Genomic DNA, 22,250 nt, shown 5'->3' on the forward strand with positions numbered 1-22,250 from the left:
AAAATTAGAATTTAACTGCCTCACAGAGTTAAGGACCTTTTGATTATATTGTTATTTTGAATTGCTGCCTCTTAAAATGAGTATTTTCAGCTTCAGCGTTTTATTTCACTTTTAACATCATGGAATTTTACTTCCCCCTGAAATTTTTTTCTGTTTTTATATATTGTGCCTTGAGAGAAAGGTTTTTATTCATATAGTGGTATAAAAATATTTTATTAATCAGACTTGTCATGTTGCTCATGCCATCTTTATTTGCAGGTTTTGAAGTAATCGTTATTGCTGATATGATGATCATAAGAAGTGAGAAGGAATGTTCTGTCCTAATAATTTTAACAGATATCAATATAATTTTAGTTTAAGTATAATATAGATTTTGAATTTATACCATGCATTTAGTTTTTTGCTTATAACTTTATAATGTAATAAATTATTGGAATGTTTTATTAGAATGGTAGTGAACATGGTCCATTTTATTTGGACCTATTTATTTGGACCTATTCATTTTGACTTCTCTGCATTTCCCTTTGCTTTTTAATGTAATTTACCAAATTGTTTTACTTTTGTATGCTATCTTACTTACATTCTTTTTGGAGCAAATAAAGTAAATATCTCTCAAACCTATGGAATTTATACCTGAAGGACATAATATGTAGCTTAAAATAGTGATTTACTTTGTAATTTTTCTGAGATGTGATTATGGAGTTCTTTTGATCTCTACAGGACCTCCCCTTCTCCACTATATACACTTATTTCTATAGACTATATACACACATTTTTGCTTCTTGAGTTGGAGAGAGGGCCTTTTAATACTTAAATTTGATATGAAAGCTTAGATATAAATTAATTCCTAAAACTATAATGTGGTGCTCAGTCGTTCAGTTCTTTCTGACTCTTTGCGAGACTGTAGCCCACCAGGCTCCTCTGTCCATGGGATTTTACAGACAGTGCTGAAGTGGGTTGCCATTCCCTTCTCCAGGGCCTCTTTCCCACTCAGGAATAGTACCTGCATCTCTTAACGGCTCCTGCACTGGCAGGCGAATTCTTTACCACTGGCGCCACCTGTGAAGCTCAAAACTATAATACACGTTCAAATTATTGTTAGATTTTTTTTTTGTTTCATTTTGCTTAGAGAGAACCCTTAAAGAATATGATGTAAGAGGAAGAGGAGTCCTAGGTTCCATGGTATTTCTCTATGAGTGTGTCATCTTTGGTCACTTAATCTCTGTTCAACTAGCTTGTGTGTGAATTGGAGATACCCCTCTTTAGCCTTGGCCAAGGTTTGGACCAAATTACTTTTTTTTTTCTTTTGGTCCCTTTCAGCTCTAAAATTTATGATTTTGTGACTGTCACAAGTTGCACCAAGTGAAAGATTAATTTGAGGGAGAGTTTAACAGCCTTGAAGAGGTTCTTCCTGGGAGATAAAACTTTTCTTGTTAACCTCTGCAGTATGACTGAAAACCTTCTCTTTGAGTGTTGGCAGTTTGTCCTGACTGTAATCCAAGCTGCTGTGGAGCTTTCTTTCACCCTTGGAGGCACTAAGCCCTAGATTTTTTTTTTTCCCAAAATTTAAGGTAATGAGAAGGAGGTCTTAATAAGGTTTTTTGCTTTGTTCAAAAAAATTTATGTTCTCCTTATTAAAGTGAACTTTTCTTATTGGATTGATTGTATTTTTAAAAGCATCATTTGAAATTAAGCTGAGTATAAAGCCCACACACACACAAAAAAGGCCACACAAACACACACCTTACTTTGTAAAGAGAAGAGTGTATAAATGACAGAATTGACATAAATATTTTCCCTTAAAATATAACCTCAAAATGATAAGTAACAAATTTAGAATAATGTTCTCATACAAGAATTTTCTAATAACTTGACTCTATATTTGGAGTATACGTATTACATATTACATATATATGTAGAGGGAGGTATATATTAGTACTTAAAGAGTATAAATTGTTAGGTAGGTATTAAGTCACTTTAAGATAGGTTCAAAGTAAATATTGCTAAAAATATTTTAACCCTCAAATTCAATAAAATTTATGTTTGAATCATGGCATTTAAGGAACATTTGTGCATTAACATTGAACATTTGTGCTTTTAATTCAGTATTCCATCCCCTATTTGAAGATAATCTTTTTAAATTTTGTACTCATTTAGCTCCATACTACCAAATGTTTCTGTGACCATGCAGATTTGTAATTCGTAATCATTTAGAACATAATTGCCCAAAAATGTGAGATTTGCAGCCCATACCTGGGAACTTGTTACAAATGTAGAATCCTAGGTCCCACCTCAGACCAACTAAATCAAAAACCTCATTTTAACAAGATTCCCAAGTGACTCTTACACACATTGAAGTTTGAGAAGCACTGATTTAATACAGCTTGATAACTAGGAAAGTATTTTTTTAATATATAGCTCTTACAGTATAGAAATAATTCCTAGTTTGACTTCAAAACTACGTTATCTATTTCCATAAATGAAATAGAAATATTTTCTGATCTCATGACTAATTGCTAATTAAAAGATCTTAAATTTTTTAGGATGTGTTCAGGTATAGGGGTATATATTTTCATTGTTACTGTGAGTTTCTACAAAAGTACAAAGAAAATGTACCTTTACTCCATGTATAATGAGACAGCTAAGTGAAAATTGCTCTGAGCTTTGCTGTATGTACAAATGAGAAATCCATGCCATGTCATTAACTAGTACACCAAGTTCAATGAATGGGGTGTAACCATTTGCAAGTTCCATGGCAAATTTGACATGGTAGTCATAATAGCAGTTTATACAAGTTTAGTTCCCATTGAGTACTTACTAGAAACCTGGTGTAGGGCCAACACAGTTCTGAGGCTTTATTTTTATGATAGAAGTTGAAGACATTATCTAGTTCTAAAGGCACTTACATAATTAGCCACTTTACTACTTAACCATCAACATTTCTTCCATAATTCTAGATTTGGCAAATGGAAATGTGTATAATGTGTCAGCAGCAATATCCTACTATTTAGTTGTTATACTGGTGTTTTCTACTCTGAAATTGTTAATTTGGGTTACCTAAATACATGTTTCCCCTGCTTTGTCAGTTCTGTGAGTTTGAAATTATGTAGATGTTTCTAATCATTGTTAATACGGAGTATAATTTATATTATCTGTGATAATTCTTTCTTAGTCTATTCGGTTGAACCATATTGTCTTTTTTTGTAATCAAAGGCATATCAACGTTTCATATGGTTCAACTTAAAGTGTGGAGGTTCCTAGTCTCCCATTTTTGTCACATAGTAGTCACTGGGAATGATCTTGTTGTAATTCTCTTTTGCTTTATGTTTTTGTCCATTTTCTTTTAGAAGAAAATATGCCTTTTAGGAAAACAGTGCCCTTACCAAAAATTAATGAATGTAAAAAACATGAAACTAATAAAAAATTAATAATGAATTAATAGCTTTATAAGTATAGTATTTTTCATTTATACGGTATATAATTATAAGACTTTCATTAAATCTAAAACTTTTCCCCTGTATGTGATTGCAGTTCTGTTTTAGAAATCTTCTATTTCTTTTTCACAACAGATTTTTAAAAATCTAAGCTTAAATTATTTTAGAAAAAAAGTTGAATATTATCAAACTGATTGAAACATTCAGTATAATTTTACAAGAACTAAAATGTAGTTACTAATATTTTTGTTATGTTGCTGATGCTTCACTGTTTATAAATATTTAGCAGTTAAGCCAAACTTGATTATTAATTAATAACTAAAGACCAGTTGTTTTGACCATTTGCCAATATTACCAAAGTGAAATAAGGTAAACCACACAGTTATGAAAGGCAATAGATGCTATCTTTGGATCTGGTTTTATTAAAGACTACTAAGGTCATATAAAGAATGTATACTTAATTTCATTAACTTCTTTCAATATATTCATATAGTTGGAGTCCCTCTTTATTAGCAGTCCCAACAGCAATGATACAATTTGTTAAGTTATATAGTTAGCAACCAAAGCAAAAGTAAAACAGTTGTTCTCCAGGGGTGCATTTATTCACCTGCTCGGAGACTGCTTGATGAAACATTTCATAAAGGTGATCCAGTAACTTGTGAAATATAGGGTGAGTTTCCAGATCTTTGTCATTCTGGGCTGAAAGTTAAGAATGTTTTAAAAAAAAAAAAAAACCTGGATTATAAAACAAACTGAAAGATGGGGACATGGGATGAAACCACCAATGTTGAAATTTCAGCTAATTTTATACTAAGCCTGAAGTTCATACATCATAACAAGTAAATATCTTTTAAAATATCAACTGTGGAGCTTTCTTTGCATTTTACTGTTACAAAGACAAATAATTGTGAATTCAATGTGTGTTAAAACAACTTCTGTTACCACATTTTGGGTGTTTTATATTATGTGTTATCAAGCTGTGTTTTTGTGTTTTATTTTAGCTTATTTGCACTAATCTTGATGAACTCAGGGAATTAATCACAAAAATCGAGAATGAACTCAAAGATCTGGAAAACAATAGAAAAAAATCGGTAGGTGTTGATCCAAAAGTTCTATCTATTATTGTCAGCATTAAAATTTATTCCTGCTTTTTCTAAAGCCTTTTTAAATCTTGTTGTCCTGAATTACATATAAATTTGCTTGAAAAATAGAAAGATGTTTCTTTTATTTTTCCTATGTGGTCTAGTTTTCACTTTTAGTAGACAAACATGGTGCTGGGGCAAGTACATTAATTTTGTTTGCCTGGTTCCAACAGGTTTAGTTTTATGTATTTCCCAATATACTGGTTGGTTGTTTTCTGACTGGTAGTTTTGGGGTAGTGCTTACCTTACTGATATTCTTAATTAATAATTATATGCTTTTAATGGATTAGCTCTGACATAAATAACATGTAAATTATTTAATCTTGCCCCAGATGTTTTTGATACATGCTTAACAGTATTATCTTAAGAACCTTTAGCATCTAAAGGTCTTTTAACTTTCACTATACTAAATTCACAATTAATCTTTACCTTTGCTTTTAACTGTTCTTGAGAGAATAGAATATAAAGGGCTTTATTTTTATTCACCCAGCACTTGGTAAAACACTCAATTATGTTATTTATTAAATTAGTAATACCCATTTAACTGACATTTATAGTTCTATTATATCATAGATTTGAAACACAAACACCAATAAATAAATGGAGAAGGCTTTAAGCATTGAAAAAAAAAATCAGTCACTATTTTAAAAAATCTCTTTTTTTTATGCCTCAGGAATGTCATGAAACCACATTTAGGAACTTGTTCAGAACCTGTTAATCTAGAATTGTGTATGATAATAAGGTTAGAGGTACAGCAGGCTTCATTCATATCAGCAGATTTGTAATACTCATTTTATATGTTGTTCAGAAAGGGCATATTGGTAGCACTTTGAAGGAAGGAAATTAAAGTACTGTGAGATCATTTAATACAGAGGTAAAACAGCCTTAAGCATTTCAGAAGTATCTCACATGATACCCCTGAAACTATTGGCTATAATCTAAGAGATGAGATAATATGAGGACAGCTATCAAAAGCGTTAAGAAAGCATCATGTTCAGTACACTTTTGTGTACAATATATAATCTGAGAATGCAGAAAACTTTATTTTAGGATTATTTCCATTAAAAATGGTTTAGATCATTATAAGACTATGAGAGGTTATCTGTTTGTTTTGCTTTGTTTTGTTTTGAATATGTCAGCAATCTCTTGGTGTGGAACGAACCCTACATGTTGTTTTAAAACAACCTCTGTGATATATTTCTCAAACTATATTAAAATATTTTTTCCTCAACCAGTGTTTTTTTTAATGTATTTTATGTGTATGTTTTTAAAGGATTGATTCTATTATTTAATAGGAAAAATATTTTGATCAGGATATTTAAAGTTTTTTTTTTGCAGAAGCCATTTATTTTTAGTGACTTGTCCATACTTCATGACTCTAAACAGAATTCTGTTAAGTAAAAATTTGTTTTTTATTAGCTGCAGTTAAACAATAACATTCATCTTAATTTGTTCTCATATTATAAATTAGGGTTTTGTTTTTAATGGATAGTTCAAAGCATAATAGGCTTATGTGCTTACTTATGGTATGTAGTGTAAGACAAAAAGACTTTTGCAAGCATCCTAGAGTTTTTCTATAAGCCATCCACCTCATTTCCATTGGTAGTATAAGGGATTAGCATATTGCCTTCCTTCACAGAAGTAATTATAAGAGTAAAAGAAAATACAAATTACAAATATTTGACTCTATAGTACTTGGGGGTATGTTTATCAGAAAATTTTAGGTTATGTATAGGTTTTAATTGTTTAGATTTTGTGTCTCTAAATTTTTGACTTGTCCAAAACCATTGGTATTTGCATATTAGTTTTAAAATATGTTTTCTGCTCTTCAAGAAATAAAAATTCTTTGAACTTTACTTTTTGGGAATAATTGAGATTCCCAGTATACAGGCTACTTGCTCTAAAATAAACTGACTAAAATATTGTTTTCATGAATAACTTATCTTAATAAAATGTCCAGGAATAAAGGAATAGTAAAAGTTTGCATCTCAGTGTCATTCCTTATTTTTTACAAACGCTGATACTGAGTATGATAAATTTTATTGAACTTTTATGTTGGTATTGAATACTAGTTTGTCATCATTTGGGAGTAGGGATTCCACTTAACTGAATTTTCTAGAAAACCTTAACATTCAGTACTAAAATCCTTACTTTAATCATTCAATGAAAAAGATTTCCCTGCCTCCTGGTACTATACTGAACATAATTGAACCCTTTTCTTGATAACTCAGGGATCATTATGAATATCCATAATTGTACTGATACCCTAAAAATCTATTGATGTCAGTAACTCTTATTAAACATTCACAGATAGGCCTTTAGGTTATATGTTTTGAAGGTTTTTGTTTGTTTGCTTGCTTTTGTTCTGTCTCTTCATTGTCAGTCTGTCATTTCTTGTGTGTCCATTTACTTGCCCTAACTGATGGTTGCAGAGCAAGTAGCCATATTGTCAAAATTGGGCTCATGGTAAGGACCTGAGAGATTTTATTAATAATGAAATGTATGAACTTGGTGGTAGTGATAACCATTTTGTTTATTCTTTGCATAGTGAGCTTCCTTCACCATTGCCAGACAAATGAAGTTATTAATATTGTTCTTCATAAAAGGATATCACTGTGAAAAATAATGTCAAAACAACTCTGTTGTTTATCATCAACATTCATATCCATAATAATGGCTTCAATAACAAAGAAGATATATTTCCATATAAACTTTTGGTTGTCATAAATGTCATTACTAAAGATAGAAATTACATATGTGATAGAGGGTTTTAACACGGATTCATTTAAACACCTGGTGGTCTGGGGAAGCTTCTCTACAGGGCATTTCAAGATGTTTTTCTTACCAAAGCAACAAGGAAGAATTACCCCATTTCCTCATCCAGGTCAATGTTCCGTTAAAAAAGCTTTCTTAATCTCTTGGAGGTTTTGCCATTGAACTGCTCATTGTACTGGAAGAGTTAGTCTTTTAAAATCTGGATTGTTTACTCATTATTGCAGGACAATTAATTCTACTTACGATTTATAGTGTGAAGAGAGAAATAAGTGATTTAGTTTTCTTGAGTTTACTTTAGTTCACTTGATCCCATTACTTCATTTAAAGGTTTATTCAAAGAGGAATCAATGTCCTTTACATCTTCCAGTGCCATACAAATTACCTACCTGAGTTTTGTTTAAAGTGAGACATCTGACAGAGATAAATAGAATTATATAGTTTGACAAAATCCTTTAATTTTTGTCTGTCTCATTATTATTTAGATCATAGGGAGGTTTTTTTTAGTGCTCTAAAGAAGACATCATGATATTTTATTGTTTTTATCTTTGTGGGTTTAATCAAGAGATAAAAGTTGTACTTTGGAAATTTATTAGTTTTCTAGAAAGACAGTTTTACACCTAAGATATTGATAAATTTTCCTGATCCTATTATATTTGAAATTTGTTAAACATTTTTGCTGTATAAATAATCAAACTTGATAGATTTTTGTAACACTGATACAGAAATGGTTATTACGTTTCTTAATTTTTCATGTGACCCTAATCTCATATTTGCATAATTTCCTTATGTTTTATATTATTGTTTAGATCTTAAAAGAGTTTTCAGTCTTTTTGATAGTGAAAAGTCAGTGTAGAGATGGGGTGTATGGAAAAGTGAACATTTGGCAAAAAACAAAAAGATACAAGAAAAGAAACCTTGTCTGGACTATGACATGATAAATGATAGTCATCAATATAAACAAACTAAACTTTAAAATATAATACCATATCTTTCTAATATACCTTTTAGCAGTTAAGCACTTCAGCACTGAGCAGGTTTTAAGACTTCAGATATTTCCAGATTTCATATTCAGTATGTAATAAAAGCTATAAAACTGTCTGTACTCTTTGGTCCTGTAATCGTAGTTAGTATTTAACTTTTATCCTCCCCATTTTGCACACTATTCCCCTGTCCCCCCAAAAGTAATTTACACAATATTATGTTCAATATCTCTCTCATAGTAGAGAGAGCAATAATATTAACAGTGGTATGTCATAAGGCTGGTAAAATAAAATATTTGTAGATCATTGTTACTATATGGAAGTATTTGTGAAATTGTTAACTTTTAAAAACATTCAAAAATATATACACAATAATTACAGTATGTCAAAAGGCATAGTTTTTTTGTAAGACATGTTTTAAGAGAATTAGAAAGAAATTACAAGTCATGAATAAAATTAATCTTTACTATGTTCTTGAAATAATTTAAATTCATAATAATAAGACTTCTCTTGCTTAACCAAAGGCTATGCATTAACTAGATCAAACATTAGAGAAATCAGAAGCTTAGATCAAAGATGATTACACCCTAGTTTTTGTCAGAGTTTTGTAAAAGCCAGTGGTTATCAATGAGGAATGACTTTGCACCCCCACTATGAGACTTTGGCAATGTCTGAAGATATATTTGATTGACATAGTTGAAGAGGTGGTACTGGCACTTAATGGATAGAGGCCAGTAGTGCTACTAAAAATATTCTACATTGTATAATCTTATAATGCACATGATAGCCCCCCACAACAAAGAATTATCTGGCCTCAAGTACCAGTCATGCAGAGATTGCAATAATATCTAAATTATCCTTAAATAAGTTTTTGACCATTACATCATTATATATCTTATTTTCTCATTCTAGATCTTTTGATAAATGTTAACAAAACTGAAAAAACTCTCAGCTGTGGGGAAAAAGATGCTTTGCCGTTAAATAGTCATATTTAAAGCTTTCAAAAAGTTAAAACAGCCTTTTGGAAACCCTGTATAATAAATAAGTTCCTTTACCTGTCATATTCTAGTCTTATTCAATAGGCACATACTTCCTCATTGTGGTCTGTGTACTGTACATAACACCAAGGAACTTGGTAGATATTCAGAGACTGAAAGTCTTTATCCTCAAGGAGTTCACTTTAGAGCTTAAGCTTTTTCTCCCCAATCCTGAGAATAAATCTTTAATCAGTATTGGTTGGGCTGATTCCTTTCTTTTTATAAAAGACTTGATCTTTGATTTTCAAGTCATTTAAATTCAGGAGTCACTACTTCTAGACACTTGCTTCACTCACTTAAAGACATGTTTATGTATTATTTGGGAGTAAGGGTGGAAGGGTAGATAACATGGACTTTATGAAGAATCAAATATTAACTGACATAATCAAAATAATAGTAAGGAAAGAGAACTAGATGATGGGAAACATGAACCAGAACAATAGCTGGCTAGTAAGACAAAGCTTCAATTGACTGTAGTCACCAAATTATCTGAGAATGCATTATCTTCATTTGTCTATGGTAGGTCTCACTTTGGGGCTTTTTTTTTTTTTTTTTTTGACATTTAATAACTACTCTGCTCAACTGAGAACTGGATATTAACTCCTATTAATAGTGTTCACTGTTTCCATTACTGGAATTTGGCGTAGTCTATATCCCATCAGGGAAACTTTCTTAAAAGTAATATTTGAACCTGTTTTTTCCCAATGAAAGTTCCAATTAAAAAGGGAAAATGTTTTATGTTTTTTACATCAGCCAGAGTATTAATACTGTGTCTTCTCAGCAAGGAGTGAACTTCAAGGAAGAATTGAACTAGGTGACAGATCCTTCTATAGTTTGAGCTTCATGGTGCAGCTTTTATAATTTGCTTTAAACTCTCTTGAATTACAAATCATACACACTCAAATATAAGTTTTAAATGCCAAATATTTTTCAAAGCCCCAATTAAATTTGTATTCTATTTAATTTATCTATTTCTATTTAACTCTACTGCCTTTCACTGACAAGAGTTCTGACAAATTGAATTTAAATCCATGAGGTGCTTGAGACCAAAAATAAACTTTGCATCATTCTATTTATTTATATTACAGAAGAAATGAAAATCTTTGGAAAGCCCCCAAAATTTAAAGATAGAATAGTTTAATACCTTTTGTGAATTAGGGAAGAATATCATCCAAACAATAGAGAAGATTAAACACTAATAAAACTTCCCTACCATCTTATTATACTCTGTAGATACGAAGGTAAAAGTGATACATTATATATTAAAGGAAAATTAATCCGATCTACCAAAGAATAAAAGAGTCTAAATAGAAGACAGAGTCCACATATGGATCTCTAGCACTTTAAAATAGAAAACAAACAAAATGGAACCAGTTTCTTTTAATGAAGATATGATGCTAACTAGTTGTAGCAAGTGCTTTTAATTAGGACAGAAGTATTTTAAGGCAGATTTAGTTGCATGAAATACTGATAGACAATTTGAAAAACAAGATTTTAGGGTCCAAAACTAACAGTAATCAATAACCATTTAATATAGGAATATAGGTTATAGCCCTGTAAACCCTAGCATCACTGCTTTAAAATATGAAACAATGGCTTGTTCATAATGATGAACAAGTCAGTAAGAGTTAAATTATATTCATTGTGTGCTCAGAAAATCTGGAAGACATGTATTTTAGGAATGTTTATCAATTTTTAAAAATCTTTTCAGCTAAGCAGAAAATCTCAGCTAAGAAATTTACTTCTGTGGTTTGAATACTTATTGTGGACCTACTGTGTACTGAGTATTGTAGTGGAGCCTGAGAAAGTAAAAATAAGTAGAATACTGACCCTACTTTTAGTATATCCCCAGTCATAATTTCATTTACATGGAACTTTTTATGCTCTGAAGTTACAGTGTTGCATTACTTAGTGATTCAGATTGTGCTGTGAATTGCATGAGACTCCACCTTTCTGATAACAGGTGTAGATTTGATTAAATGTTATTAACCTCTTTGCTACCACCAGTTTACTAAAAAGGGTCAGATTCAGATACTACTCAGTAGTTAATTTCTAGTCCAGGATTTTTTCTTCTTTATGAATGGAAGTGGTTACATACCATCAGTTATATCCATATTGTTAGATTTTCTTCCCCAGTAATCATGACTATTTCACTGGGAATGTGATCTGTCCACTGTCTCTGCAAAGTCAAATGACACTGAAATTTCCAGTATTATCACTGATGTAGTTGTTTATCATCATGCTTTCTAGTTAAATGCTCATTTAGAAATACAGTGGAAACATTGTATGTGCTGTGCAGTGTTGGTATCTTTAAATGCTTTTGTTTCCTATTGAATTAGTATTAAGAGAAAGTGGGTAAGAGTACCTAAAGAGAAAATACTAGTATATGATAGAATAGTTCATATTAAGACCTCTGGTAGTGTTAAAATACTTTTTTTTTAACTTCTTCCATACTAATATTCAAACACTTCACTATATTGTCTAACTAGTACTTTTTCAAGAGACTGTATACCACCAAGGTGAATGTGGTATTTTACCCCCAAAACTGTGAATATGCACGAATATATTAATACAGTGGTAGTTTCTTTAGGTGAGCAATAAGCAAAAAAAGTAAATACTTGTTACCTTTTCATTTACTATTACTTAGATTAATGAGAATGTGAAATAATTAAATTATTAAAATGCTTAATTCCAGTTAATTTGTGCTATGTTTTTTATCCATTTCCATTAAATTATTTGCAACCTAACTTTGGATATTCCTAATGTTTTTAAATAAGACATCTTTATATGTAAATCCATTTGCCTTTTCTAAAAGCTATTTGAATTTTATTAGAAAAGCATGATGTATTATTATATAATCCTTTTCCACCATATGATTTATGTCAGTGACAAGAACCAAGCCTATAACAAAAAATGCTCTGTTTTATGATCCCTGTTTCTGTGCTCCAGCAACACGTGTAAGTAGAAGCATGTAGAAAGAGAGCATTGATGCCTTTTTCATATACATTATGTTTTTGTACTCTTCTTTTTAATAAAAATTATATTTTTATCATCACAATAATACCATTTCAATTTTAAAAATATTCTTTATGTATTTATATATGATAATCTTTTTTGCATGCAACAGTTGATATTGATTTTGTTTAGAAATCGGTGTAAGAAAATCTAAAAGTAACAGAATGAACTGTATAAATCAATTACTTTCACCTAATATTCAGAGTGTCTAAACTTATTAAATATGCAAAAGATCCATAGTGATAAGACATTTAATAAATCTAGAATTTATTTGTTTTCCTCTTTTCTTCCTTCTAGATGTTCAGTGTCCCCAGCATCAGTAGATTGCCAATTCCCTCTCCTCGCAACACCCCAGCCAGTATTAATGCTGGTCTGTCATACCCATCCCAGATTACTGCAGCAGAATGGAGTTTTTCTTTAGTTGTAAGGTAAGTTTCCCTCCCCACTCATTCCACACAAACAGACTTAGCTTTCCATTTTACAATATTGTGTAGTTTTGTAAGTTTTTTCAGAGTATCTTTTCTCTTGTGGTTCCTTAGGTTATTAACATATCACATTATAAAGCTTATAAAACTGCATAATATAATAAAGCACTTATCTTGTGACCATAGACGAACTCCTTGTTGTAGTAATCCCTATCAGGTTATAAAAGCTTTAGTATTTGACAGTTGAGCCATCTCATGGAAAGGGAGCTGGCAATCTACAGCTGCTGTGGACATTGGATGAGAAAATATTGAAAGGTAAGCCTCAAATTTAGATCATACTGTATACTTTTGGTTCCATGGTGTGTGCTTGAATTCATACTTCATGTTAAACTTTATAGTAAATTTATAAAAGAAAGATATATCACTCTCTTCTTTTTAAAGAGACCATCAGTAAATATTTGGATTATTAACTTCATGTAACATATTGGGATTATTTTGGAAACCTTTTTTATTCCTGAAAATAGAATTCTAATTATTAAAAATAGTTCATTTATCCCCATACCTGTTTATAAAGAAAAGTCAGGACTAAACTTATATACGTAAAGCTTATAAAATGTATTTTTTATTATAGAAACAGTTATAACACTGTTCCACAGATAACCATTTACTCCTTAATCTTCCTACCTACCATCTTTTTTTTTCTGTTCTTTTTTTTTTTTTTTTTAAGTTGGAGGCTAATTACTTTACAATATTGTGGTTTTTGCCATACATTCACATGAATCAGCCATGGGTGTACATGTGTTCCCCATCCTGAACCTCCATCCCACCTCTCTCCCCATCCTATCCCTCTGGGTCATCCCAGTGCACCAGACCTGAGCACCCTGTCTCATGTATCGAACCTGGACTGGCAGTCTGTTTCACATATGATAATATACATGTTTCAATGCTATTCTCTCAAATCATCCCACCCTCGCCTTCTCCCACAGAATCCAAAAATCTGTTCTTTACATCTGTGTCTCTTTCGCTGTCTCGCATATAGGGTCACCATTACCATCTTTCTAAATTCCATATATATGCGTTAATATACCATATTGGTGTTTTTCTTTCTGACTTAATTCGCTCTGTATAATAGGCTCCAGTTTCATCCACCTCATTAGAACTGATTCAAATGCATTCTTTCTAATGGCTGAGTAATATTCCATTGTGTATATGTACCACAGCTTTCTTATCCATTCATCTGCTGATGGGCATCTAGGTTGCTTCCGTGTCCTGGCTATTGTAAACAGTGTTGTGATGAACATTGGGGTACACGTGTCTCTTTCAGTTCTGGTTTCCTCAGCGTGTATGCCCAGCAGTGGGATTGCTGGGTCATATGGCAGTTCTGTTTCCAGTTTTTTTAAGGAATCTCCACACTGTTCTCCATAGTGGCTGTACTAGTTTGCATTCCCACCAATGGTGTAAGAGGGTTCCTTTTTCTCTGTACCCTCTCCAGCATTTATTGTTTGTAGACTTTTTGATAGCAGCCATTCTGACCTGCGTAAGATAGTATCTCATTGTGATTTTGATTTGCATTTCTCTGATAATGAGTGATGTTGAGCATCTTTTCATGTGTTTGTTAGACATCTATCTGTATGTCTTCTTTGGAGAAATGTCTGTTTAGTTCTTTGGCCCATTTTTTTATTGGGTTGCTTAATTTTCTGGAATTGAGCTACAAGAGTTGCTTGTATATTTTTGAGATTAACTCTTTGTCAGTACTTCATTTGCTATTATTTTCTCCCATTGTGAGGCTGTCTTTACAACTTGCTTATAGTTTCCTTCGTTGTGGAAAAGCTTTTAAGTTTAATTAGAACCCATTTGTTTATTTTTGCTTTTATTTCCATTACTCTGAGAGGTGGGTCATAGAGGATCCTGCTATGATTTATGTCAGAAAGTGTTTTGCCTATGTTTTTCTCTAGGAGTTTTATAGTTTCTGGTCTTACATTTAGATCTTTAATCCATTTTGAGTTTTTTTTCCTGTATGCTGTTAGAAAGTGTTCTCAGTTCAGTTCAGGTCAAATGCTCAGAAGTATTGGAGTTTCAGCTTCAACATCAGTCCTACCAGTGAACACCCAGGACTGATTTCCCTCAGGATGGACTGGTTGGATCTCTTTGCAGTCCAAGGTACTCTCAAGAGTCTTCTCCAACACCACAGTTCAAAAATATCAAATCTTTGGCACTCAGCTTTCTTTATAGTCCAACTCTCACATTCATACACGACCACTGAAAAACCATAGCCTTGATTAGACTGACCTTTCTTGACAAAGTAATGTCTCTGCTTTTTAGTATGCTGTCTAGGTTGGTTATACAGAGAAGGCGATGGCACCCCACTCCAGTACTCTTGCCTGGAGAATCCCATGGGTGGAGGAGCCTGGTAGGCTGCACTCCATGGGGTCGCTAGGAGTTGGACACGACTGAGCGACTTAACTTTCCCTTTTCACTTTCATGCATTGGAGAAGGAAATGGCAACCCACTCAGTGTTTTTGCCTGGAGAATCCCAGGGACGGGGGAGCCTGGTGGGCTGCCGTCTATCGGGTCGCACAGTCGGACACGACTGAAGTGACTTAGCAGGTTGGTCATAACTTTCCTTCCAAGGAGTAAGTGTCTTTTAATCTCATGGCTGCAATCACCATCTGCAGTGATTTTGGAGCCCAAAAAAATAAAGTCAGCCACTGTTTCCACTGTTTCCCCATCTATTTCCCATGAAGTGATGGAACCGGATGCCATGATCTTAGTTTTCTGAATGTTGAGCACTAAGCCAACTTTTTCACTCTCCTCTTTCACTTTCATCAAGAGGCACTTTAGTTCTTCTTCAGTTTCTGCCATAAGGGTGGTGTCATCTGCATATCTCAGGTTATTGATATTTCTCCTGGAAATCTTGATTCCAGCTTGTGCTTCTTCCAGCCCAGCGTTTCTCATGATGTACTCTGCATAGAAGTTAAAGAAGCAGGGTGACAGTATACAGCCTTGACATGTTCCTTTTCCTATTTGGAACCAGTCTGTTGTTCCATGTCCAGTTCTAACTTGCCTCTTGACCTGCATAAAGGTTTCTCAAGAGACAGGTCAAGTGGTCTGGAATTCCCATCGCTTTCAGAATTTTCCACAGTTTATTGTGATCCACACAGTCAAAGGCTTTGGCATAGTCAAGAAAGCAGAAATAGATATTTTTCTGGAACTCTCTTGCTTTTTTGATGATCCAGCAGATGTTGGCAATTTGATCTCTAGTTCCTCTGCCTTTTCTAATACCAGCTTGAACATCTGGAAGTTCACGGTTCATGTATTGCTGAAGCCTGGCTTGGAGAATTTTAAGCATTACTTTACTAGCATGTGAGATGAGTGCAGTTGTGTAGTAGTTTGAGCATTCTTTGGCATTGCCTTTCTTTGGGATTGGATTGAAAACTGACCTTTTCCAGTCCTGTGGCCACTGCTGAGTTTTCCAAATTTGCTGGCATATTTGGTGCAGCACTTTCACAGCATCATCTTTCAGGATTTGAAATAGCTCAACTGGAATTCCATCACCTCCACTAGCTTTGTTCATAGTGATGCTTTCTAAGGCCCACTTGACTTCACATTCCAGGATGTCTGGCTCTAGGTGAGTGATCACACCATCGTGGTTATCTGGGTCATGAAGATCTTTTTTGTACAGTTCTTCTGTGTATTCTTGCCACCTCTTCTTAATATCTTCTGCTTCTGTTATGTCCCTACCATTTCTGTCCTTTATCGAGCCCATCTTTGCATGAAATGTTCCCTTAGTATCTCTAATTTTCTTGAAGAGATCTCTAGTCTTTACCTTTCTATTGTTTTCCTCTATTTCTTTGCATTGATCACTGAGGAAGGCTTTCTTATCTCTCCTTGCTATTCTTTGGAACTCTGCATTCAAATGCTTATATCTTTCCTTGTCTCCTTTGCTTTTTGTTTCTCTTCTTTTCACAGCTATTTGTAAGGCCTCCCCAGACAGCCATTTTGCTTTTTTACATTTCTTTTTCTTGGGGATGGTCTTGATTCCTGTCTCCTGTACAGTGTCACGAACCTCTGTCCATAGTTCATCAGGCACTCTGTCTATCAGATCTAGTCTCTTAAATCTATTTCTCACTTCCACCGTATAGTCATAAGGGATTTGATTTAGGTCATAACCAAGTGATCTAGTGGTTTTCTCCACTTTCTTCAATTTAAGTCTGAGTTTGGCAATAAGGAGTTAATGATCTGAGCCACAGTCAGCTCCCGGTCTTGTTTTTGCTGACTGCATAGAGCTTTTCCATCTATGGCTGCAAAGAATATAATCAGTCTGATTTCAGTACTGACCACCTGGTGATGTCCATGTGTAGAGTCTTCTCTTGTGTTGTTGGAAGAGGGTGTTTGCTATGACCAGTGCATTCTCTTGGCAGAACTCTTATTAGCCTTTGCCTGCTCTATTCTGTACTCCAAGGCCAAATTTGCCTTACTCCAGGTATTTCTTGACTTCCTACTTTTGCATTCCAGTCCCCTATAATGAAAAGGACATCTTTTTGGGGTGTTAGTTCTAAAAAGTGTTCTAGTTTCATTCTTTTACAAGTGGTTGACCAGTTTTCCCAGCACCACTTGTGTCTTTTCTTCATTGTATATTGTTGCCTCATTTGTCAAAAATAAGATGTCTCTAGGTGTGTGGATTTATCTCTGGACTTTCTATTTTGCTCCATTGACCTATGTTTCTGTTTTTGTGCCAGTACCATGCTGTCTTGATGACTGCAGCTTTGTAGTATAGCCTGAAGTCAGGCAGGTTGATTCCTCCAGTTCCATTCTTCTTTCTCAAGATTGCTTTGGCTATTTGAGGTTTTTTGTATTTCCGTGCAAATTGTGAAATTATTTGTTCTAATTCTCTGAAAAATACTCTTGGTAGCTTGATAGGGATTGCATTGAATCTGTAGATCTCTTTGGGTAGTATACTCATTTTCACTATGTTGATTCTTCTGATCTGTGAACATGGTATATTTCTCCATCTATTTGTGTCATCTTTGATTTCTTTCATCAGTGTTTTATAGTTTTCTATATATAAGTATTTTGTTTCTTTAGGTAGTAGATTTATTCCTAAGTATTTTATTCTTTTCGTTGCAATGGTGAATGGAATTGTTTCTTTAATTTCTCTTTTCTGTTTTCTCATTGTTAGTGTATAGGAATGCAAGAGATTTCTGTGTGTTAATTTTATATCCTGCAACTTTACTATATTCATTGATTAGCTGTAGTAATTTTCTGGTGGAGTCTTTAGGGTTTTCTATGTAGAGGATCATGTCATCTGCAAACAGTGAGAGTTTTACTTCTTCTTTTCCAATTTGGATTCATTTCTTTTTTTTCTCTGATTGCTGTGGCTAAAACTTGGAAAACTATGATGAATAGTAGCGGTGAGACTGGGCATCCTTGTCTTGTTCCTGACTTTAGGGGAAGTGTTTTCAATTTTTCACCATTGAGTATAATGTTTGCGGTGGGTTTATCATATATGGCTTTTATTATGTTGAGGTATGTTCCTTTTATGCCTGCTTTCTGGAGAGTTTTTATCATAAATGGATGTTGAATTTTGTCAAAGGCTTTTTCTCTGTATCTATTGAGATAATCATATGGTTTTTATCTTTCAATTTGTTAATGTGATGTGTCACATTGATTGATTTGTGAATACTGGTGAAACCTGCATCCCTGGGATAAAGCCCACTTGGTCATGATGTTGATCTTTTTAATGTGTTGTTGGATTCTGTTTGCTAGAATTTTGTTAAGGATGTTTGCATCCATGTTCATCAGTGATACTGATCTGTAGTTTTCTTTTTTCATGGCATCTTTGTCTGGTTTTGGTATTAGGGTGATGGTGGCCTCATAGAATGAGTTTGGAAGTTTACCTTCCTCTGCAATTTTCTGGAAGAGTTTGAGTAGGATAGGTGTTAGCTCGTCTCTAAATTTTTGTCTACCTACCATCTTTATCTTTTATTCTGTATTGATCAGTGCAGATGAAGATTGTAAGAGCCTTTCTGATTTTCATTGTAGCCATATTCTCTCATGTATTACATGGAGATGGGGAGCTTGCCGTTTTCCTTGTTTTTTAATTCACTTTTAAACTTTAGATCACCATAGTTTTAAGTACTATTTTAATTAAAGTAAATTTTAGAGATTTTAATATTTGCATCACAGAGATATGTAAATATAGGAGTTACACAATACAGTCTGTTCTTTAGGGACTGTCTATATGTAAGCCAGGAGAAGTGGCTTTGTGCAGTGGAAGGAAAGTGGATTTTAGCATTCAGGAGATCTAAAGTCCTAAAATGTTCTCCCACCTACATGTACTTCTCTGTTTACCTTAGACGTTTTCCACCTGTAAAATTATGTCTGCTAAGTTCCCCTTTAGCTTTAAAAATTTCATCCTAGAAGCATGATAATTTTTCCTTTCTCTGTGTATATAAAGTTGGTCAGTCAGAAGTTCAGGAAATACTTAATTTTAAATGGATTTTTATTTTATATTAGATCTAAGTTAAGTCAGATTATTACCATTTGGCTAACTTTATTTAAAAATTCATAAGTTCTCTACATTAGTTTCATTGTATACTGTGATACTCTTGAGATCAGCACTGGGTAGAAAAGAACATACTGTTTTAAATCCATTTGGGTTATATTGACCAAAGAAGATAATAAATGAAACAAGCAGTGTGAGTTTCTCTTTTACTGTCAAGTGATTAAAGTACACATCAAATACCAGTCCCAGAGCAGTGAGTCTGAATTTTTTTTTAAACATGTCCCACTTTTTGATCGATAACACACATACCCCCTGGCAGATATAGGGATGCCCTTTTGTTGAGGTCGTTATATCCTTTATGTGTATCTTCTTCTAGTCAAACATTTTATCAGCCTTTACTTTCTGTAATTTGTGTTATGAAAATAATAAACTTTTTTTGAAATACAGAGTGATTAAATAGGCATTTTCAAATATAAATTAGGAGCCACACATCACTACCCCAAGTTGCAAATATGTAGACTAAAGAAAGGGAAGAAGGCCAAAAAATATATATATCAAGTTAAAAGGCCTTAGACATTTACAAACAGGTCAGTGGGTGAAACAGAGTTATACAAAAGTTAGAACTCTGTTCTCTGATGAATATATATGACCCCGTCCCTGCGTGCTGTTAGTTCAGACATATATTTTCTGGGCATTAGATTAATTAAAATTTAGTAACCAAAATAAAATCAAAAGGTAAAGTCTTCCTAATATGTTTCAAATTCTTTCCTGTAAAAATTAATATTGTAATTTAGTCAAGACACAAACAGAGCTAATAAATGTCTTGAAATAGTATCCAGTTACACAGTCTCCACTTCATTTGCCTCAACTACCTAGTCCTAAACATCCTGCAGTTCTGTTCATTCTGTATTCCCTGCTCTACCACCACTATGCTAACTTATACAGCAACCATACTGCCTAGGTTGACTCAAACCTGTCATTCTTCTTCATACTAACTTCCAGTTAATAACTGGGGGAAGGCATGGCTGTCCACTCCAGTATTCTTGCCTAGAGAATCTCATGGACAAGAGGAGCCTGGTGGGCTATACAGTTCATAGGGTCGCAAAGAATCTGACACAACTGATGTGACTTAGCTTGCACGCACAATAAGGAATTCAGCATGCTGGCACCCCCTAGTCTTTTAACACTTTTCCACTTAATTATACTGGGAAGAGCATATTCTCCCCAGCTTCATTCCTTATATCTTTCCTCTTTCTGCGCTCCTTAACTTCAGTTCAGTTTAGTTCAGTTGCTCAGTAGTGTCCGACTCTTTGTGACCCCATGGACTTAAGGACAACAGGCCTCCGTGTCCGTCACCAACTCGGAGAGCTTTCTCAAACTCATGTCCATCAAGTTGGTGATGCCATCCAACAATCTCCTCCTCTGCCATCCCCTTCTCCTCCTGCCTTCAACCTTTCCGAGCATCAGGCTCTTTTCTAATTAGTCAGTTCTTCGAATCAGGTGGCCAAAGTATTGGAGTTTGAGCTTCAGCATCAGTCCTTCCAATGAATATTCAGGACTGATTTCCTTTAGAACTGACTGATTTGAACTCCTTGCAGTCCAAGGGACTCTCAAGAGTCCTCTCCAACACCACAGTTCAAAAGCATAAATTCTTCGGCACTTTTTAGCTTTCTCTATGGTCCAACTCTCACACCAACTCTCATATCCATACATGACTACTGGAAAAACCACAGCTTTGACTAGACAGACCTTTGTTGGCAAAGGAATGTCTCTGCTTTTTAATATGCTGTCTAGGTTGGTCGTAGCTTTTCTTCCAAGGAGCAAGCATCTTTTAATTTCACGGCTGCAGTCACCGTCTGCAGTGATTTTGGAGCCCCAAAAAATAGTCTCTCACTGTTTCCACTGTTTCCCCATCTATTTGCCATGAAGTGATGGGACCAAATGCCATGATCTTAGTTTTCTGAATGTTGAGTTTTAAGCCAACTTTTTCATTCTCCTCTTTGATTTTCATCAAGAGGCTCTTTAGTTCATCTTTGCTTTCTGCCATAAGGGTGAGTGTTTTCTGTGTATCTGAGGTTAATTTATATTTATCCTGGCAATCATGATTCCAGCTTGTGCTTCATCCAGCCTGGCATTTTGTATGATGTACTCTGCATGTAAGTTAAATAAGCAGGGTGAAATATACAGCTTTGAGGTACTCCTTTCCCAATTTGAAACCAGTCTGTTGTTCCATGTCCGATTCTAACTATTGCTTCTTGACCTGTATACAGATTTCTCAGGAGTCAGGTTAGGTTGTCTGGTATTTCCATCTCTTGAAGAATTTTCCACCGTTTGTTGTGACCTACACAGTCAAAGGCTTTGGTGTAGTTAATAAAACAGAAGTAGATGTTTTTCTGGAGCTCTCTTGCTTTATTGATGATTCAGCGGATGTTGGCAATTTGATCTCTGGTTCCTCTGCCTTTTCTAAATCTGGCTTGAACATCTGGGAAGTTCACAGTTCATGCAGTGTTGAAGCCTGGCTTGGAGAATTTTGAGCATTACTTTGCTAGCGTGTGAGATGAGTGCAATTGTGCAGTAGTTTGAACATTCTTTGCCATTGCCTTTCTTTGGGATTGGAATGAAAACTGACCTTTTCCAGTCCTGTGGCCACTGCTGAGTTTTCCAAATGTGTTGGCATATTGAGTGCAGCACTTTAACAACATCATCTTCCTGGTGGCTCAGCTGGTTAAGAATCTGCCTGCAATGCAGAAGACCTGGGTTCAATCCCTGGGTTGGGAAGATCCCCTGGAGAAGGGAACAGCTACCCTCTCCAGTATCCTGGCCTGTATAATTCCATGGACTGTATAGTCCATAGGGTCACAAAGAGTTGAACATGACTGAGCGACTTTCCCTCTCTAGCTTAGGAAAAGTTTATTTCCACAGTCACCTTTTCACTTT

General features: G+C 34.1%; 1 protein-coding gene across 2 annotated transcripts in view; it reads left to right on the forward strand.

Moving 5' to 3' along the window:
- Positions 1 to 22,250, forward strand: part of LOC120860216 (uncharacterized protein KIAA2026-like) — a 103,643-nt gene that overhangs the window by 67,153 nt on the left and 14,240 nt on the right. The window contains exon 5 of one of the 2 annotated variants that reach the window (XM_040235999.1): positions 4,436 to 4,525. The exons of the other annotated variant lie outside the window; for it this stretch is intronic. Coding sequence (XP_040091933.1) covers positions 4,436 to 4,525 — 90 coding nt within the window. The remainder of the gene's footprint in view (positions 1 to 4,435; positions 4,526 to 22,250) is intronic. 2 annotated transcript variants of the gene reach the window in all.

This window comes from Oryx dammah, unplaced genomic scaffold, assembly GCF_014754425.2.
Source record: "Oryx dammah isolate SB20612 unplaced genomic scaffold, SCBI_Odam_1.1 HiC_scaffold_11050, whole genome shotgun sequence".
Lineage (NCBI taxonomy): Eukaryota > Metazoa > Chordata > Mammalia > Artiodactyla > Bovidae > Oryx > Oryx dammah.